The following is a 16905-nucleotide window of genomic DNA, read 5'->3' on the forward strand; positions in this document are numbered from 1 at the left end:
GAGTGCCGCATTGCACACCCCATCGTCAAATGTACCTACTGCAGGACCGAGTTCCAGCAGGAGAGGTAAACGCCTGCCTGGTGTAAGCGCGGGATGCTGAGGAATGGGTGGTTCGGGGGTCTTTCACGCACCTCCACAGCGTTCCCATGTCGGCAGCTCCCCTCCGCCACGGGGACCGCTCGGCCCCGTGTCCGCGTCAAGGCGATGCTTGTTGACAGCTCTGAGGCTGCTGTCTCCCCTCGAGCTCATACAACACTGGCAGGCTAAGATGGGGGCTCCCTCCCCATTTGTCCCACCACAGTGCTCAACGTGGGACCTGCGGGTGTCCACTCCAGCAGGCTAGTTGGCCGTGACAGTGTGGTTTCATCCACAGAAGAAGCTGGCAGGGTCCTTGCTTTTTGGCATTTTTCCTGGTTGGTGCTGGATGACATCCATCCTTCAGGGCAATGCCTGGATGCTGTAGCTATCAGGTGTTCCTCATATAGATCGCTTGATGCGCACAAGTGACTCCTCTGTAAAGTATGTACCATTCCCAGGCCCTGCACTTAAAACCATCAATGTCTGGTACTCCGCTTAGTTTTAAAACCCTTTTCTGTGAGTCAGATAATCTTTGAAGAAAAGACGCGAGCCTTTCCAGCTGCAGTTGAGGGTAGGGGACTGGAGGTGCTGTGCAATGGTCCCGTTTCCCCCCCTGCATGAATGGCCCAAACAAACTTCCATCCTAGCTTGTGTTCATGGTGCAATTCCAGTGCTGAAATGAGATGGTCGCTGGTATTTGTCATGTCCATGACTGGTTAGTTGGTGACCAAATAACTTGCTTTGATCCAAATCCAACTGAGATCACACCTGCAGAGTTGAAAGCCTGATATCTTCTGAGGAGGCCTAAAAATAAAAAGATCCCTTTTGGTAACCTGGAAGATTATTGTCAGCTAGGCGGGAATGACAAAAATTGGCTTTGATATCAATGCTGGGAGCAAGGTGAATATAAAACTCCTGCAAACGGACTTGTGTGTTAGGGGAAATTCAGGACCTAACTGCAGGAGGCTTAATTTTGCACATAAATTGTCCCAGCAAAATAATGATTTTTTTTGTAATATGTATTTTGTTTTAACAGCAAAACCAACACAATATGCAAGAAATGTGCTCAGAACGTGAAGCTATATGGGACGGTAAGTGCTAGGACCTTTCCCTTTCAATCCTGTGACTTAACATAGTGTTTCTCCTATTGCGTGTCATCCCAGAGGATCCCAAGGCTGGTTTCAGGCTGTCTGTGGAAGGTGACACATGAACTGTGACACGTGCTGGGGTGAAATGTGGAAACTGTTTGTTGTAGTGTATAGCAAGCAGTTCCTTGTCTCAGGTTAGGTCAGTATAAACTTTCACATGCCCGACGGAGCTATGAGGGGGATTAAAGGAAGCCAGAATGCAGTTATATATCTAAATTAGAAGTCACCCAAGAAACAGAGACAAACCTTTCTTCCCCTCTGGACTAGATGCAAAGCAGAGGTCCTGACTTTTTGTGAAAGGTTTCATGGCGCTTTGCGCAGAATCAGGGTGATTCAGGTGTCCTGGCTAATCACGTGGGGTTTTAGTTCCAGACTCTGCTCCTGGGCCTGACTAGGTACACGTGCAACTTCTGAGTCGGTGTTGCAGTATTAGTTTAATGTAGGAAAATAAGCAAAGATGGCAGCATTTGGAATGAGAGAAAAGAGCCTTGCACGTATCTTCTATATTTAGAAAGCTGCACATATGTTCTCCAATCTTAAAACATTACTGTACTGTACTTTATTGCTCTTTCTTTTTAAAGCCAAAACCGTGCCAGTACTGCAACATAATAGCAGCGTTTATTGGCAACAAGTGCCAGCGCTGTACGAACTCTGAAAAGAAGTATGGGCCACCACATTCATGCGAACAGTGCAAGCAGCAGTGCGCGTTTGACAGAAAGGATGACAGGAAGAAGGTGAGTACACGTGTATAGAATGATACTGATATTTGGCTGGGGTGTTATGACCCCAGCACTCATTCCTGCTTGGGGCAGGAGGTCTGACCTGATGATCTGTTTAGGTCCCTTCTGACCCTAAGCACTGTGTAACTAGGAGCTGGAGTGATGGAAGGACTGATTGCCACAACGGGTTCTTTTGCATGGAGTGAGAGTTTTGGCTGTAATAACTTGTACTGGCTGTAAAATATTTCCTGGGCTACCTGAGAGAGATGTGAGATGTATGGTGAAACTGTTTGCTCTTTTAGCATCTTAGCTCCTTCATCAGACTTCATGCTGAAACTCCTCTTGAATTTGGGCTGAGGATAGGAGGGGGCACAAATGAGAAGGGGACCTCGCTATGAAATGGGACCAAGGGTCCTCAACTTTGTGCAAAAGTGATGTGTCCTGCCCACAAACATGTTTCATAGCCCTGATCCTGTAACGACTTGCATGTGTTCTTGATGCCCTGCGAGCAGTCCCGAAGTGAAGTGCTCGTACAGGTTTTTGCAGGACTGAGGCCTTGTGTTGCATCATTCAAACTTTCTACTTGTTCTTGCCATTTCTACGTGCAGCAGCAGTGCTTGGGTTTCCCAGGGTGCCCATCTAGGTACAGCTGTGGGGCTTTGACTTCGTAAACACCCCGGTTTGTGCAGGATGTGACTTTGATTATAGAACGTCCAAAAATCTCAGCATAGGATAGACTGTAGTCATGCTGAGCTTTTGTCGTTGTTCATGGTGCTGCTCATGGCGGTGCTAAATGCAGTCATCATGCTTCCAAGACACTTCAGGGTTGCCTCAAATCATTGTTTGTGTGATCATCTTGGGGCCCATAAACCGTGAGGATATTGCTAATGCAATGTAGGCTCAAGTTGTAGGCAAGATATGAGGGAAATCCTCTCCTTGTTGCCTCTTTGCCTTCCCTCGCAGGTGGATGGGAAGCTGCTGTGCTGGCTGTGCACGTTGTCATACAAACGGGTCCTACAGAAGACTAAAGAGCAACGCAAACATCTCAGCAGCTCTTCCCGGACGAGCCTCCAAGAGAAGGAGCAGTACAGCAGGATCAGCGGTGGCAGCCATTACAACAGGTAACTTGTATGAAACTGCTGCTGCAGGTGCTTCCTCCCAGCACTTGCATCTTTGGGCTAAACCTGTGACACTCCCAAGCCACATATGACTCTTAGCAGAAGATGTTAGCAAATCCTTTTTTGCTGGATGCAGTGGGATGTCTTTCTTGCAGTCACAAATAAAGCAATATATGCGCTATCACTACCACTCATCATTATCTATCACTATCAGTCGTCACTGGGGCTAAAGAGGCTTGTGGCTTTTAAAGTACCTGAACTGGAGTGCATTTGGTATGTGTCGGGGCATGTATTTTGCTGTGCGTCTTCAACACAGGACTAAATGTTGCTGTACTAGAGACACATTTCTGAGCAGCAGAGCAGGGGAACTGCATGCTTCCTTTGCCACCCTTCTGAATACCAGTGGGAAGCATGTCTTAGACCTCAGTGCAGGGTAATATTTTTTATCTAACTATTCATCTTTCTAAACACCCTGATTCTCATTCGTATGCAAACCCAGTTTTGCTGCAAACTCCTTATAATAACCAATGCTTCTCAGGGTTTTCACAGCAGACTCAGCTCTGGAGCAAAGCCACCTATTTACAAAATGTCCCCTGTCTAGTTAGTGAGTTTTCTCATAGAAAAATTAAAAGTAAACTGTATTTATACAACTAATGAGGAGTGTGCCTTAAACCAAGGGGGTAAGTTTGCTGTTCTGGCTGGCTGAAAACAGGTACCGAGAGGTAAAAGTGATTTGTTCTACGTGACACAGCCAGTCAGTGGCAGAGCCAGGGTTAAAAACCAGGGACTTCTGATTACTCACCCTTGTACTCTGACTATTGTTTGGAGATCTCCCATGCTGGGCTTGGAAGTGTGGGATGGTGTTTAATTGCGTCTCTTTCTTATGGGGCAGGGTGATGTTGCATTTGCAGGCGTTCTCAGTTGTGATGTGTCTTTTTTTCCCACCTTCCCAGCCAGAAAACCTTATCCACATCTTCTATTCAGAATGAAATTCCAAAGAAGAAACCCAAGTTCGATGCCATTTCTGCCAACGGTGACAGGTGAGCCAGGTAGCTGGGGATGGTGCAGGGGGGAGGGGTCTTGCTTGTTTGAAGCTGGTGTCAGAGAGAGTTCAGTGGAAGTAGCAGGGTGTGTTTCTGATAGAACGGGGGCTCTCAAACTGTGGGACTCCAAGGGGCTGCACCAGCAGCTTTCTGGGACCCAGTGGGCCAGCCCTACCTGGCACATGAGACCTACATGTGGAAATCAGAAGGTAGCCATCAGCTTGTACCTGCAGGCATAGGAAATGACTTGTTGGTTGAGTTCACCAGCAGTGAGAAACCTGCAGCGGGTTCCGCCTTGTCCTCACCCTGCAGGGCCAGGGAGAGGGTGGCCACAAGCTGCATTACAGAGATCACATCTGAAATGGGGGCACTCCTGAGGCTAGAGCCTTATCTCTTAGAATAATCAGAAAAAGCGCTAGAGTAGGGGACAGAATCATTAGGTGAGAAAACATAGACAGGTCACCCATCTTCCCCGCCTGTCATGAGCGAGGGAAAATGATAAGCAGCTTTGGAAGCAGCGGGCTGAGTTCTGCCAGAGCAGCAAGCCTGCAGCTCCGTGAGCCCTGAAGCCTGCCATGGCAGAACAAGGCCCATGAGCTGTGTCAGGAGATGGATATATTATTTTTTACTCTTGTACATGCATATTTTCATTCCTCCCTTTCCTCTCTGATTCTCAGCGTTCCTTCCTCTCCCGAGATGCTTTGCCCCCCTATCCAGAGTGCCCCGTCCGTGTTGGTGCAGTGGGCTGCTTCCCAACAGAGTCTCGGTGCCCATCATTATCCTGTTTCTCAAGGCACTGACAACCTGAAGTGAGATCACCTATTGTTTTCTCCCCCGTTGCCCTCCCTCCCTGGAAATGGCCGCGCCCATGGAAACTGTCCCTGTCACTGGATCTCCTTCCAAACTGCATTGAATTGAAAGCGTGGACCACAGCATAGGCTTGTTAGTGCTGGGGAGCCTTGTTAAGTCTCTCAAAGTAACTGGTAATTACTCGTCATCCGTCCTGAAGCGAAGTCGCCTCTGTCCTGCAGATGGCTGCCGTCCTGTGGTCTGGGGCTGGTCACAGCAGAAATTCTGAAGCATGAAATTGAGCTTAAAGAATTCTGGAGGGGCGCAGTGATGGCAGAATTCTTCAAACTGAATTGAATGCAAATTAAGGCCGAGGATTGATGTTGATTGAGTACCACGCCTCATTCCCTTGGGCAGAACAGGTGTGCCACCTACAGTAGCAATGGAAGCTACCCCCTAGAGTGGACTCTTGTTTCCTTTGCACCTGCTGGGGCTGCCAGCCAGGCTGTGAAGCATTGTCACTGTGGAGTTTTCCTTATATCTGCTTGCATGAGGCTGGATTGAGACCCAAATAACTCACTTCAGTCTCAGTGCTAGCTCTGAAGCCAGCGTAGAAGCAAAAGGCTCCACACCCTAAAATCTGTTACTAGTTGACTTGCATTGAATTAGGCAACTCGTTTCATTTCAATTTGTTCTTGCACCGGGCCTCGTCACTCCAACTTTTGGAGCCTTGGCAAGTTGTGGGTCTGCCTGCAAACTTCTTGTTTTCAGCATATGCCCTTAGCAAGTTAGGCAGAATTCATAGCTGCTGCTACTACTGAGCTCTGCCTTGTACTGTGCGCTGCACGTGATGGAAGTTGTAGCCATGTTAAAAAGACCGGTGGCTGCATTGCTGTCAAGCAGCAGTAATGTTTAGTGGGTAATTAGGTTTAATCCTGAGTTCTGATTCTTCGTAGATCGTACAGCAATTTGACTGACTGCGGGGTGCAGACCACAGGCCAAAACAGAGCCCAGTAGGAACAGCTGCATTGCGGTCCTGGCTTTGGGGTCCAGGTAGATTGCTAGTGCAGCCTTCATATGGGCAATATTTGTGTGTCCCTGAGCTGAATTAACTTGGGTAACAGCTCCAAAAATGGTCCACCTTATCTGCCTTTCTCACCTCCTGGAGGCTTTCTATCATGTGGAAACTCTTGTATTACATTGAGCCCCTAAACACTCTCTGGGATTGCATGTTTGTGATGATTATTTCTGGGTTCTCCTGCTCTGTCCTGTGGTTTGGGGGTGGCCAAATGACTTTTGCTTTAGCTCTGTTACAATTTCATGTAACTGTTGGCTGTTTTAGTGTTAACTTGGGGGTGATGTTTGCTGCACGTAGAGCTAAGAGACTTAATGGTTCTGGCAAAAGGCTCAGCATCTTTCCCAGTCAGTTCTGTCAGTGCCCATTGGTACCAGCCTGCAGCAAACCCTACCTTTCCAAGTTTCCCGGGGTCCTTCAGTCCAGTACTCTCCTACGTGTCTCACCCAGTTCTCCTGGTGTCTCCCATATTCACTTGTAGCACCTATTGCTATTGCATCCAGAGCCACCTCGCACAAGTTTGCTAAGGCACCTCCTTCCGGACCTACTGCACCCCTTGCCTGGCTTCTCCTTAGCAGAGGCAGCCACATGTGGTCTTTTGATATAATCAAATGTCCGTGGTGGATTGAGCTAACAGCACCACACTCCTTTCACTGGTGTCCACACTCAAAATCCAGTTCCAAGGCATGACAGGCCTATGCACTGCCTCATTGGTGCCCTGAGTGAACCTTTTAGAATAGAAGGGCCTAGATTGCCTCTCCATGAGCCCTGGGAGACATGCTTATGTAGCTGAGCAGTCAGTTTTGTTCAGTGGAAATATTCCCGTTTGTACAAGTATGCCATGCCCGTGCTGTAAGTACCTAGTGGGCATGATTGGACTGCCTGCTCTGTAAAACAAGCCCAGGGGGAGCGACCATTTCCTCTAAAAGTATTTGTTTTTTATGCAGTTTTATGTCTGGGGAGGATGTGTCTAAGGCCTTTTTGATGCAATTTGAATGTTGGCCCGTTGTCCTTGACAGCATCCTTTAAGTCAGCCTTGTTTCAATATCAAAGTCCCCAAACAATGGAAACAGCCCTCCAGAGGTGTTGAGGGCAGAAGGCTACAGTAGACCCAGACCTGGGCTTTCACAGTTTCCTTATTGTGTGCAGGGATTGTCCTTGTTAAACGGATGTTCACTGATTTGTTTGCTCTGTAGTCTTCTCATGCTGAAGTCTGTAGCTGGCTCCCTCACTTGGTCAGGGAGAAGGGATCTTTTGCTTATTGACTCAGCTTCAAAATGAAGTTCTGTTCTTTGCACCTTTGGATTATTTGTGGGTGCATGTTGCGCCCAGATATGAGTTGGATACATGGCCACTTTAAAATATAGCAGCAAAAATTACACCTACTCTCTCTTTTCTAGGCACAAAAACCAAAGGATGAGTGAGACCCTTTATCTTTACTCCCGACTTGCCAATTTGTTAAGGGTAGAATAGGGTGAGAAAACAGCCTCAAATTATTTGTCCTTCCTGTTCCTTGCTGAGGGGGCAGACACCGCTCTTCTCCAGTCTACTTTTCTGTTTTAATAAGCATTTTGGTGTGAGAGCAGACGCAGGGAATGGAAGTTTCCTGAGCGAGTTGCCCTGGGAAGTCGGCAAATCTGGCACCCTCTCTTGCTGCAGGACTTGGCAGGAGGGAATCCCTCGTGGCCGAGTAAGGAGGATAAGCACAGGCTTGTTTTCAGTTGGAAAGTTTTGTGAAGAAGCTTTTCTTCACCCACCCTCCCAGAACAGGCTTGACATTTCTTCCTCCGTTTCTTCTCATGCCAACATGCCTCAGTGGTGTGCGGTAGCCGGAAGCTCTCGTTCAGAGAGCAGAGGACCTGAGGGTTATATTAGTGCCTTGGTCACCAGTGAAGGCATTGGAGGCTGCTCTGCTTTTCCAGGCCAGGAACCTCACCCTCCTGAGTACAGGCAGGCTGCTGCCACATTGAGTCCACAGTGTTCTGGGGAGAGGTGCCAGTTTGTGCCTATGGAGCTTTAGACGTTTGAATCTGTGCAACTAAGACAGCCTGAAAAGCCACAGGCAAGGGCAGGTGTTTTGAACAAAGGGGGCTCTGCACTGAGGGTAGCCGTGGGTTACTGACCTGATGTTTTTCTCCTGTTCTTGTCCACGCCAAGCATTTACCATTGGGTTAGTTATTGTGTTCTAATTTTGTGCAGAGTCCTGCAGATGTTGACTGCCTTGCCTGGGATTCATTTCCAACATTTCCTGGTCTGGTCTGTGACCTTTATGACCTACACCAGTGGTGCCCAACTCATCTGGCCATACGAGGCCAGTCCGTGGGCCCAATCTGGCATGCAGAGCTGCGTCATCTGGCCTGTGGGAATCCTTACAGGGCTGGAAATTAGATGCTAGGACGAGTGATGGCAGTGTTGATTGCCACAGGCCCAGGAGGTGTGGTAATTAATGCTGCTACTGCTCCCCTGCTGCCAAATTTCTGGAGCTAGGGGGAGCCCCATGGGCTGGGTCTCAGTCACCCCTTACCTGCGCAACTCTCATTTGTTGAATTTCTCCTCTTAGGCTTTTCCTCCCCTGTGCATAGGGAGTCTTTCTGCATCTCCTCCTTAATACTATACCTCATCATTCAAACTATGTCACATTAGATCAGTATATTTTCCAAGTACCAAAGAGATTCCAGACAAAGTAAGAAGCAGCCATTTATATTCTTGTTCCACAGATGGGAAAACTGAGGCTGAGAATAGTGATGTAACTGGTCTAAGACCCAGGAGCAGGTCTGTAATGGTGAAGTGTAGGGTCTGGATGCATCGGACCATGCTGCACTTGTCTTCTGATGTATACAGGCCTACGGTAGGGACATGGGGCACTTACAGGCTTCATCTGCAAGGCACGGCATCTTGTTGTAGAGGCTGTGCTACACATTGTGGCTTCTACTCACCACTTCTGTGGCAGCTATGTTACCTAATAACAAGCAGACTGTTTAAGCTGGTAGGATGCTGGGTACAAAACTTTACCATGTACTTTATTATTAAAACTTTAACATTTTATGACAGTATCACTTTATCCATTATTGCAACTCATTTGCACCAGTGGAATGCTCTGAAAAGGCAGCCGGACCCAGAGTTATAGTAGGTGATGGCCGGGTCCTTAGGCGAGGCAAGCTTCTGGGCTGTTGACTGTCTCTGTTCAGCGGTTGTACAGCACAAAGCACCGTTGGATCCTGAGCCATGATACGGTTCTAGGCACTGCTGCACTACAAAAATAGTCCAGTTGCCCTACGTGTTGGTAATTTGTAGGGAGACTTCATGGATTACCAAAGTAAAGGAGCATCTCTTATCCAAACAAACTGTCAGCCAGCCAGCTAGCTCTGTAGAGCCAAGCGTCTGTTTCTTCTTCACTCCTTTCTTTGATGTGGTAACAAAGCCTCTTCCCAAATTGCTGCACCATGGTGGGAATCAAACTACAGAAATCCTAATGCATTGCTTCCTGCAGATAGCTCTGACCATAATCTAGGCATCCGTTTTACATTGTTTGTTTAACTTGGGGGTTATTTGTCTTTTTTCCTGCTCCATTTTTTACCACAGTCGTGATTTGCATTTAATGAAAGGGATTTTTTCCCCCAGACATGCAGTGACCTAAAGAGGGTTCCTAGGTGGTTGCGTAAAAGTTTCATTAGCGCACTGATTGCATTCCACACCTCCTGGTTTGAAAATGGTTGATTACTGCAAATAGAAAAGCCGCAGACACTGGCTTAATGGTTACGAAAAGTCTGTAACAATCCTGTGTCCTTTCTTGCTGACTGTGTCACGTTAAACTTGCTGTAGCAGGTAAATCCTGTCAGGCCTCAGGAAATCAACCACCGTGCAGTGTTGTTCTCTACAGATTCCCAGTGATCTGGAGACAAAGCTTTAGGTAATGCTCAGAGACCAGGAGTAGGTTATGCTGGTGAATGGATGAGCCTGTTCATATGTAGCTATTCAAAACTAATCTCTTCTATATGTGCCATGCCATCCATGTGGGGGTTTCCATATGTCTGTGACTAGAAACGGTTGTGATAAAATCCCTTTTTTCCGCCCCCCAACCCTTTTTTTTTTCCTGTAGTTTTTCTCCAGACCTTGCCCTGGACTCCCCCGGCACAGACCACTTTGTTATTATTGCCCAGCTGAAGGAGGAAGTGGCCACTCTGAAGAAGATGCTGCACCAGAAAGATCAGATGATCTTGGAGAAGGAAAAGAAGGTACGGTCCGTGCTGCGCGCCCGCACGCTGCCCAGGGGATTCAGAACAGCTTCCCCTAGCAGCAGCATACAGAATAATACATGCTGCTTGCACCACACAGCAGAAGGGTTAGTCCAGTCTTGCAAACCCCACTGTCATGTGGGTATCATTATTCACATTTTAAGTAGAGGAACTGAGGCATAGAGTGGGTAATGGCCTTTTTTCAGAGCCTGGCAGAAGGAACCCAGAGCGGTAGGTGGTCAGCACCTTTGGAAATCAGACCATGAATTCCCTTTCCAAGGGTGTTACCAAACATGGACTCTAGCCAAGAGTCCTATATGGATCCCATCACTGTAGCACTCAGTAAAGGTCTGCAGCTTCTGAAAGAGTCTTGGCATTACCCCAAGACACTATCGTTGATGCATTTATTACCAAGTCCCTTGAATGACCTAATAATAAAAGATACCACAAAATGAATCCTGCTTCTTGCATATCGCCTGGACCATAACTATTACTACAGCAACATGCCCGTTCTGAAAGTGACTTCTGCAGAGGTTTTCTCCAGACCCGGACACCTGTTCAGTGTGCAGGTCGTTGGTCTGGTCTCCTCTGTCCTCATTCACCTGCTGTTTCATTTCTCCCCAGATTACAGAGCTGAAGGCTGACCTGCAGTACCAAGAATCCCAGATGAGGGCAAAGATGAACCAAATGGAGAAGACGCACAAGGAAGTCACAGAGCAGTTACAGGTGATGCCATTTGGGTTTTAATTTGCTGAACTGCAGTGTTCCTGGGAATACCTGAGAACACTCGGTCACCTCATGAGCTCCCACACATCTGGCTCCACTAATGCTTCTCAATCCTGCAGCCCTTGCACCCCTCCATCCCAGAGCTCTGCTTTTGCCTCTCAGTATCAACCTGCTGCAACTTCTCTCAAATCTTTATCAGGCCCCCAAAAGGCATTGCCAGGGTATTTTTTTTTTATTGTTGTTGCTGGACTATATTAATATTGTGAAGAAGTCCCTGAGCTGGTGGGGAAGGTCCAGTTTGTGTTCAGAGGATGGACTATCGGCTGCAACAAATTCTGGTCTGCAAAAGATAGGACCACAGGGTTATTTCCTAAAACAAGAAATTGGTCATTGCGTGCAGAGTTCATCTTCTAAGTTCCTCCTTCTGGAGTTGGCAGTGGTCTAAATTTCTAGCAGTGAGGGTGGGGATGCAACACAGGCCCAGGATTCACACAAGAGAAAATATCCTTCCCCTATGACCATAATCACCCACCCAAGTTTAATAATTAGAACATAGGACAAGTATTGTAGCTTACAGGTGCTGTCTGAAGACAAGTGCCTGTGAGGTCCTGCCCACATAGACTGGGACAGGATTTGAATCTGGTCCGTGATCTTAGTTTTGAGGTGGGTGGGATGGGGCTTGACAATTTTTCTTTTAGAATTGAGGGAGTGGGAGACACTGGATGGCTTGGAAGAGCTGGTGATGGAATCAGAACCTGGCGTTTTGATGTTGCTTTCTCCACGTCAGCAGTGACCCAAAATTGCTGTCATCTGCAGCCCATTAAATGGCCCATGTAGAGTAAGAGAGTGCTGTTGTTTTAGTTGCTAGCAGATGATTGCCCATCTCTCATGTTGCCGCTAACTCATCACCTTTTATCAGTATTCTCAGCTGAGTGGCCATGGGCTAAGCAGAGACTGATTTTCATTTTCCTTCTCAAGATGATCCCTCCAGATCAGGGCAAAAGCACGTTGGTGAGATAGTGCTGAACCTGTTTTGTGGCTAGAAGACATTGCCCTTACAAGGTGTCAGTCAGGCACCTTGCAACAGCCCTAACCTTGCTCAGTTTGGACATAAAAGGGCAAGATACAAATCCCTGACCTGGTTTATTCCTCAGCTTCCCTGGTATTTTTGGGTGGAGGCCTGTGTGTGTGTGAATCTCTGTGCTGCTTGTACTTGGCTGTCGATGGGACTGCCCAAAACCTATTCTTTCTGAGTTCTACACGTCAGCTGTCCTTGGTCGAGATTTTGGAAATTCTTTATCCGATGGCTCCAAAATAAAAGTTCAAACCCTCTTGGTGTATTGCAGGTACCTTGAAGTCTTTGTGAGATTTCCCCCTTCCTTTATGTGTCGTGTTCTCTTGGTTTTGTTGTCCTCTCCAGGGTGAAGGGGTTGTCTGTAGGCTCACCAGCTGCAAAGGGCAATGGATACTCCAGTGCTGGTGCAGAGACACTCTGGTCTCTTGTTGGTGATCCGTCTGTCCAGCACCGCTTGAATCTTGGCTCATGCTGTTTCTTGGCTGTCCTGTGACCCAAACGGTGAAGGCAGCGGCTGCTTTCTTATTGGGATGTCCACTCAGTGCAAACAGAACCAGAACAGCCATACCTGCCTTTCTGTGCAGAAGCTCATAGGTTGTCTCTGCTGTGCCAACAAGATCTGCGGGCAGCCAGAGAGCTTTTCAGCATGGGGAGAGGTGGCTTAGGGTTTGGGGATGAGAGACCTAGAGCCTGTCACTTCTAGGTCGCTCTGTTTGAATCCAGGCCACGTTGCACTGACTAAAGGCCATTGCTCCTCTAGCCCCCCAGGTGCTTTGTGATGTTTTCTGTCTCATCCTTTGTTGGGGTGCACTGGGATCGCAGAACCCACCAGGACAGTGCTGCACCCCTGGGAGTCTTCTTGTTGGCAGCCTCAGTCGAGAGGCCCGGGGGGAAACAAGACAGGAAAACTGATGAAGCCACTCCACTGTGGGGCTGGTCAGAGTTGAGATGGGTGCAGTGCAGGGGGGTCTGCAGTGCCTTTTTGCCAGCAGGGTATAGCATGAGGCCTTTGGGCTCCGGAGCTGTGAATCCAGCACGTGTCATACAAAGTACCTGGGGGAGGGAATGAACAGCCCCTCCCTAGCTGATCTAATAAAAATCTGTCATGCTGCATGCTGGAAACCTGCAGCAGTCAGAGATGGTGCCCTCCCTTGGCCAGGTACATTGTGGTGAAAGAGCCCTCGACGCCGCAGCTGTTTTCAGCTGGGGGAAGCGAACTACTAGACTTGATGAACTAAAGCTGCCATCAGTACAGCACCTTTTGTATCCTCGTTCTGCATCCAAGAAGCTAGCAGCTCCTCTTCTGGTACTTCTAGCCTAATGCTGTTCCATGCCATTAAAACACCCCTTTTCACTGTGTTTCCAGGCCAAGAACAGAGAACTCCTGAAGCAAGCAGCTGCCCTGTCCAAGGGCAAAAAGCCTGAGAAGTCGGGAGCGATAACCTCCCCTTAAAAACAAAAAGAGACTGGGAGCTTTCCCCAGCATTAGCCAAGGAGCCTGGCTAGCGGCCTGCCTGTCCTGCTGGAACCCCCAACCTCAGATTTGTTACGATCCTATTGCTATGGACTTGATGGAAACGCCTGGTGTGTGTTGCCTTTCGACAGCATGCTTGAGTGTGTCCGGTTATCTGTTGAATCCTGTTATATATTATAGCTGTTCTTGGGGAGAGGTGCTCCTAGGCATCCTACTTCCCCCACGCTCCAGAACAAATGCTCACGGGAAGATACTTGTTTTCTAACCAGTTGTTATCACTGCCACCCCATACGTAGACAATGGGGGCCTGTAGCATTGGAGATTTCATCTCTCTGATGCGATACCTGCTGCTCTGGGGCACAGTGCCACACCAGCTGTTTTTCAGACATGCCAAGAGCTCTGTGGTGGGAATTTTATTTCAAAGTATTTTGTTCCTCTTTTAGCTGCGAGCCCTTCCCTCCCTTTCTGAGTATGGAGGGCAAGCCGGCGTGTGGGAGCTGGAGTCAGTCCATGTCTCGGGAGCACTTCCAAAATCTGGGCTAGAATTTTATCTTGGGGGTTTTATTTGGGTTTTTTTGGCAAACCAGACTGCCTGTGTTGATTGCTTTTGGTGTGGGACTCCTAGCAGAATAAGTGTATCTAACCCCTTGTGTCTCTATGGGATCCCAGTTCAACAGCTGGGATGTCAGGTCATTTGACTGAGCTGGCATAAATGAACTTCTCTGGGACTGCCCAACATGAAGGAGGTTACTCCCCCCTCCATAGCCTTGCTCCAGTTTCTCCTCTTTCTTCTCTTCATCATTCCTTCTCGTTGGTTTTTATGCCTCTTTCCTTGATGTCAGGAGTAGGATCAAGTTAGTTCTGAGAAAGGTATTGCAGGGAGCAATGCCCCAAAACAGGAAGTGTTTCTTGGGTGCTGGACAGAGACGCCCTACCCCCCTTCCCCATCAAAGCCGGCAGGGTAAAAGGGCAAGAAGGTTCTCTGCAGCAAAGATGTGCTTCTCTGAAACACCTGCTTCTGGGGCAAGGAGACCCAAGGTGGTTTCAGCGAGGTCAGCAGGAACGAACCCCCCCCCGCCATCCACCTTCATCGGAGCTGAGACGAGGTGAACGCTGCAGGTGCCTGAGCTCTGTGCTTGGGGCGCTCAGAGAAGGCGATAAAAATCAAGCTGCTCTTAGGGAGGGAAACCTAAGAGCCGTGCCTGCTTCCTCCATGAAATGCCAGCAGTGAGCCCCACTCCGGTAGCGCGAAGAGATATCTCAGGGTCCGGTACTCCCACCGCGAGGTGGGCAGTGGGGAGGGAGCCTTTAATGGGTTAATTGCTGTCCAAGGCAAGGAGCCTTCAAGCCCTGTGGACTGGGCCAGCTGCTCTCACAGAGTTTTTATAAATCTTTTTAACTAGAGAGTTGTGGGGTTTTTTATTTTATTCTTTTTTTAAACAAAGATGATTTTATTCAAAGGCACTTTCAGATGTTGTTAGCTTTGGGCATGGAAGGAACACACTGAAGCATTGGAGACGCTGTGGGTTTGTTCTTTTTATTTTGCTTTCCAATTTTTTTTTTAAGAGACTTGGGATGCTCGAGAATCGTTGCACTCCGCCAGAGTGCGACAGCAGGAAAACGCGCCTAATTTTATACTTCATGTCTTTTTAAAAGAAGTCTGAACTGTATCAATAACATTTTTAAAATTGGGGACTTTTTCTTTTGAGCGTCCCTCTGGTTACAGAAATAATAATAGAGGGAGAAGGACCCTGTACATAAAATAATGTTTTCTTTTCTCTCTCTCTCTTTTTTAATTGTGAAAACTTGATCATGCAATTGAGTAGCTGATGATTTGTAGTAATAACGTTGTTCCTTTGTATGTTTGTAATAATGGAGATTTTAAAGGGATGCTTTGATTTGTACAAAATTCAGACAAATGTAAAAGTGTTTAAAAGCATAATCCTCCTGATTCGTGTGTCTGATATTTTCTCTTTGCCTTTTATGGGTTGAATCTCTAAAGGGAGGCAGGCAGCTTCTTTTCTCTGGGCCTGATGACTGATGCTGGTTGTACACCCATGGTTGACTTCTGCTGCCCTGGGATTTGGGGTGTGCGTGTGCGTGTGTGCAGAGAACGAAACTGCATTTTCTTTAGGTTTCTTTCTACTTTTGCTTCTATCCTTCAGATTCTCATAGCCAAGACCCTGGCCAGAGGCTTTGCTTCCTGCCTTGCCTTCAGCTACCCTGAAATCCTCTTGGAAGATCCTATCAAGATCCTTTTGGTTGGTTGTTCTGTTTCTTGAGCTGGAAGTGCCTTGAACTAGTGCTCTTGTGGGAGGGGAGAGAGATTATTTTTTTCAAAGGTACAAAGGATAGCAAGGTGGATGGAGATCATTACGCTTTGTGAACCTTCCTGGCTTAGTAGAGTTGCTTGAATTGCTTTTCCCTACAGACATGCTTATTTTTTGTTTAGCAGAAATTCAAATACCGTACCACAACATTTTACATGAGAGCATGTCATGTGTCAGTGTTGCTGGGCTGCAGCCTGGGAGCTGGGGTTTGGGTACTAGATGTTTCTGTTCTTAGCTGTCATCCTGGCTCTGTCTCCTATGAGAAACTCTGGTTTCCATTCCGATAGAGGACAAGGGGGTGCACTGGGACAAAGCATCCCTCTTCAAAGCATGGAAAATGCAAACCGTGGCTCCAAGGAAACGTGTCAGCAGCAAAGTAGTTGGCATGTGGATACTGGATTTTTCCACAAGAAATGCATGGTTTTCTGTATAAAGCAGGCATTGGGATAAAGGTGTTAGTCAAATATGCAGTTTTCTGTTCCAAAACCTCCAAATTTGGACAACTTTTTCCACCAGCCTTTATCTTTCAGCATGTTTTCCTGTAGTTCATATGAAAAGAGAGAGTAACATGACCTTGTGAATTATAAAGTGGAGTGTAAGCTGCTACCCTGCCCAAGCCTGGAGGTAGCTTGTCCCTGAATGCCCCAGGTCAGTCTGATGCCGTTGCTGTAGACACACTTGTCAGCACAACTCCTGACCCCAGCAGAGAGGTCATTAATTATGTACAGGGACCAGTTTCACCAACCTTGCTGTAAGGAATGCATGTATGTTCTTATTTTCTCTATGGCATCTTTCAAGGGCGACTTTGAGCTGTGTTTATTTCTTTATTTCGTGCATAGAGAAGGCTTGGAGGGGTTGATTTCGACTTGTTTGTCACCTGAGAAATAATCAAGATGGTCGCATCTGGTTTTGCTGGACTCCAGCCCTCCAAAGTAGCTGACTTCTTTAAGCCGGGGTGAGATAAGGTGCTTTATCTACAGGGACTAACTGTTGGGAGGTTCCATGAGAAGGTTGACACAAAGGGAAGAAAACAAGAATACATGAATACTCCTTAGCATTTATATGGGGCTTTATCTCTACCCAGTGCTGCGCAAG

The 16905-nt window shown here is 47.5% G+C and overlaps 1 protein-coding gene across 1 annotated transcript in view; it reads left to right on the forward strand.

Moving 5' to 3' along the window:
* Positions 1 to 15431, forward strand: part of FAM76A (family with sequence similarity 76 member A) — a 15695-nt gene extending 264 nt beyond the window's left edge. Inside the window, exons 2-10 of the mRNA XM_019512089.1 lie at positions 4 to 65; positions 1115 to 1169; positions 1808 to 1960; positions 2909 to 3066; positions 4017 to 4103; positions 4784 to 4915; positions 10070 to 10205; positions 10830 to 10931; positions 13373 to 15431. Coding sequence (XP_019367634.1) covers positions 4 to 65; positions 1115 to 1169; positions 1808 to 1960; positions 2909 to 3066; positions 4017 to 4103; positions 4784 to 4915; positions 10070 to 10205; positions 10830 to 10931; positions 13373 to 13459 — 972 coding nt within the window. The 3' untranslated portion in view covers positions 13460 to 15431. The remainder of the gene's footprint in view (positions 1 to 3; positions 66 to 1114; positions 1170 to 1807; positions 1961 to 2908; positions 3067 to 4016; positions 4104 to 4783; positions 4916 to 10069; positions 10206 to 10829; positions 10932 to 13372) is intronic.
* Positions 15432 to 16905: the final 1474 nt, after the last annotated feature.

The sequence above is a fragment of the Gavialis gangeticus genome, unplaced genomic scaffold (assembly GCF_001723915.1).
Source record: "Gavialis gangeticus isolate Ggan-Ray unplaced genomic scaffold, GavGan_comp1, whole genome shotgun sequence".
NCBI classification, from domain to species: Eukaryota; Metazoa; Chordata; order Crocodylia; family Gavialidae; genus Gavialis; species Gavialis gangeticus.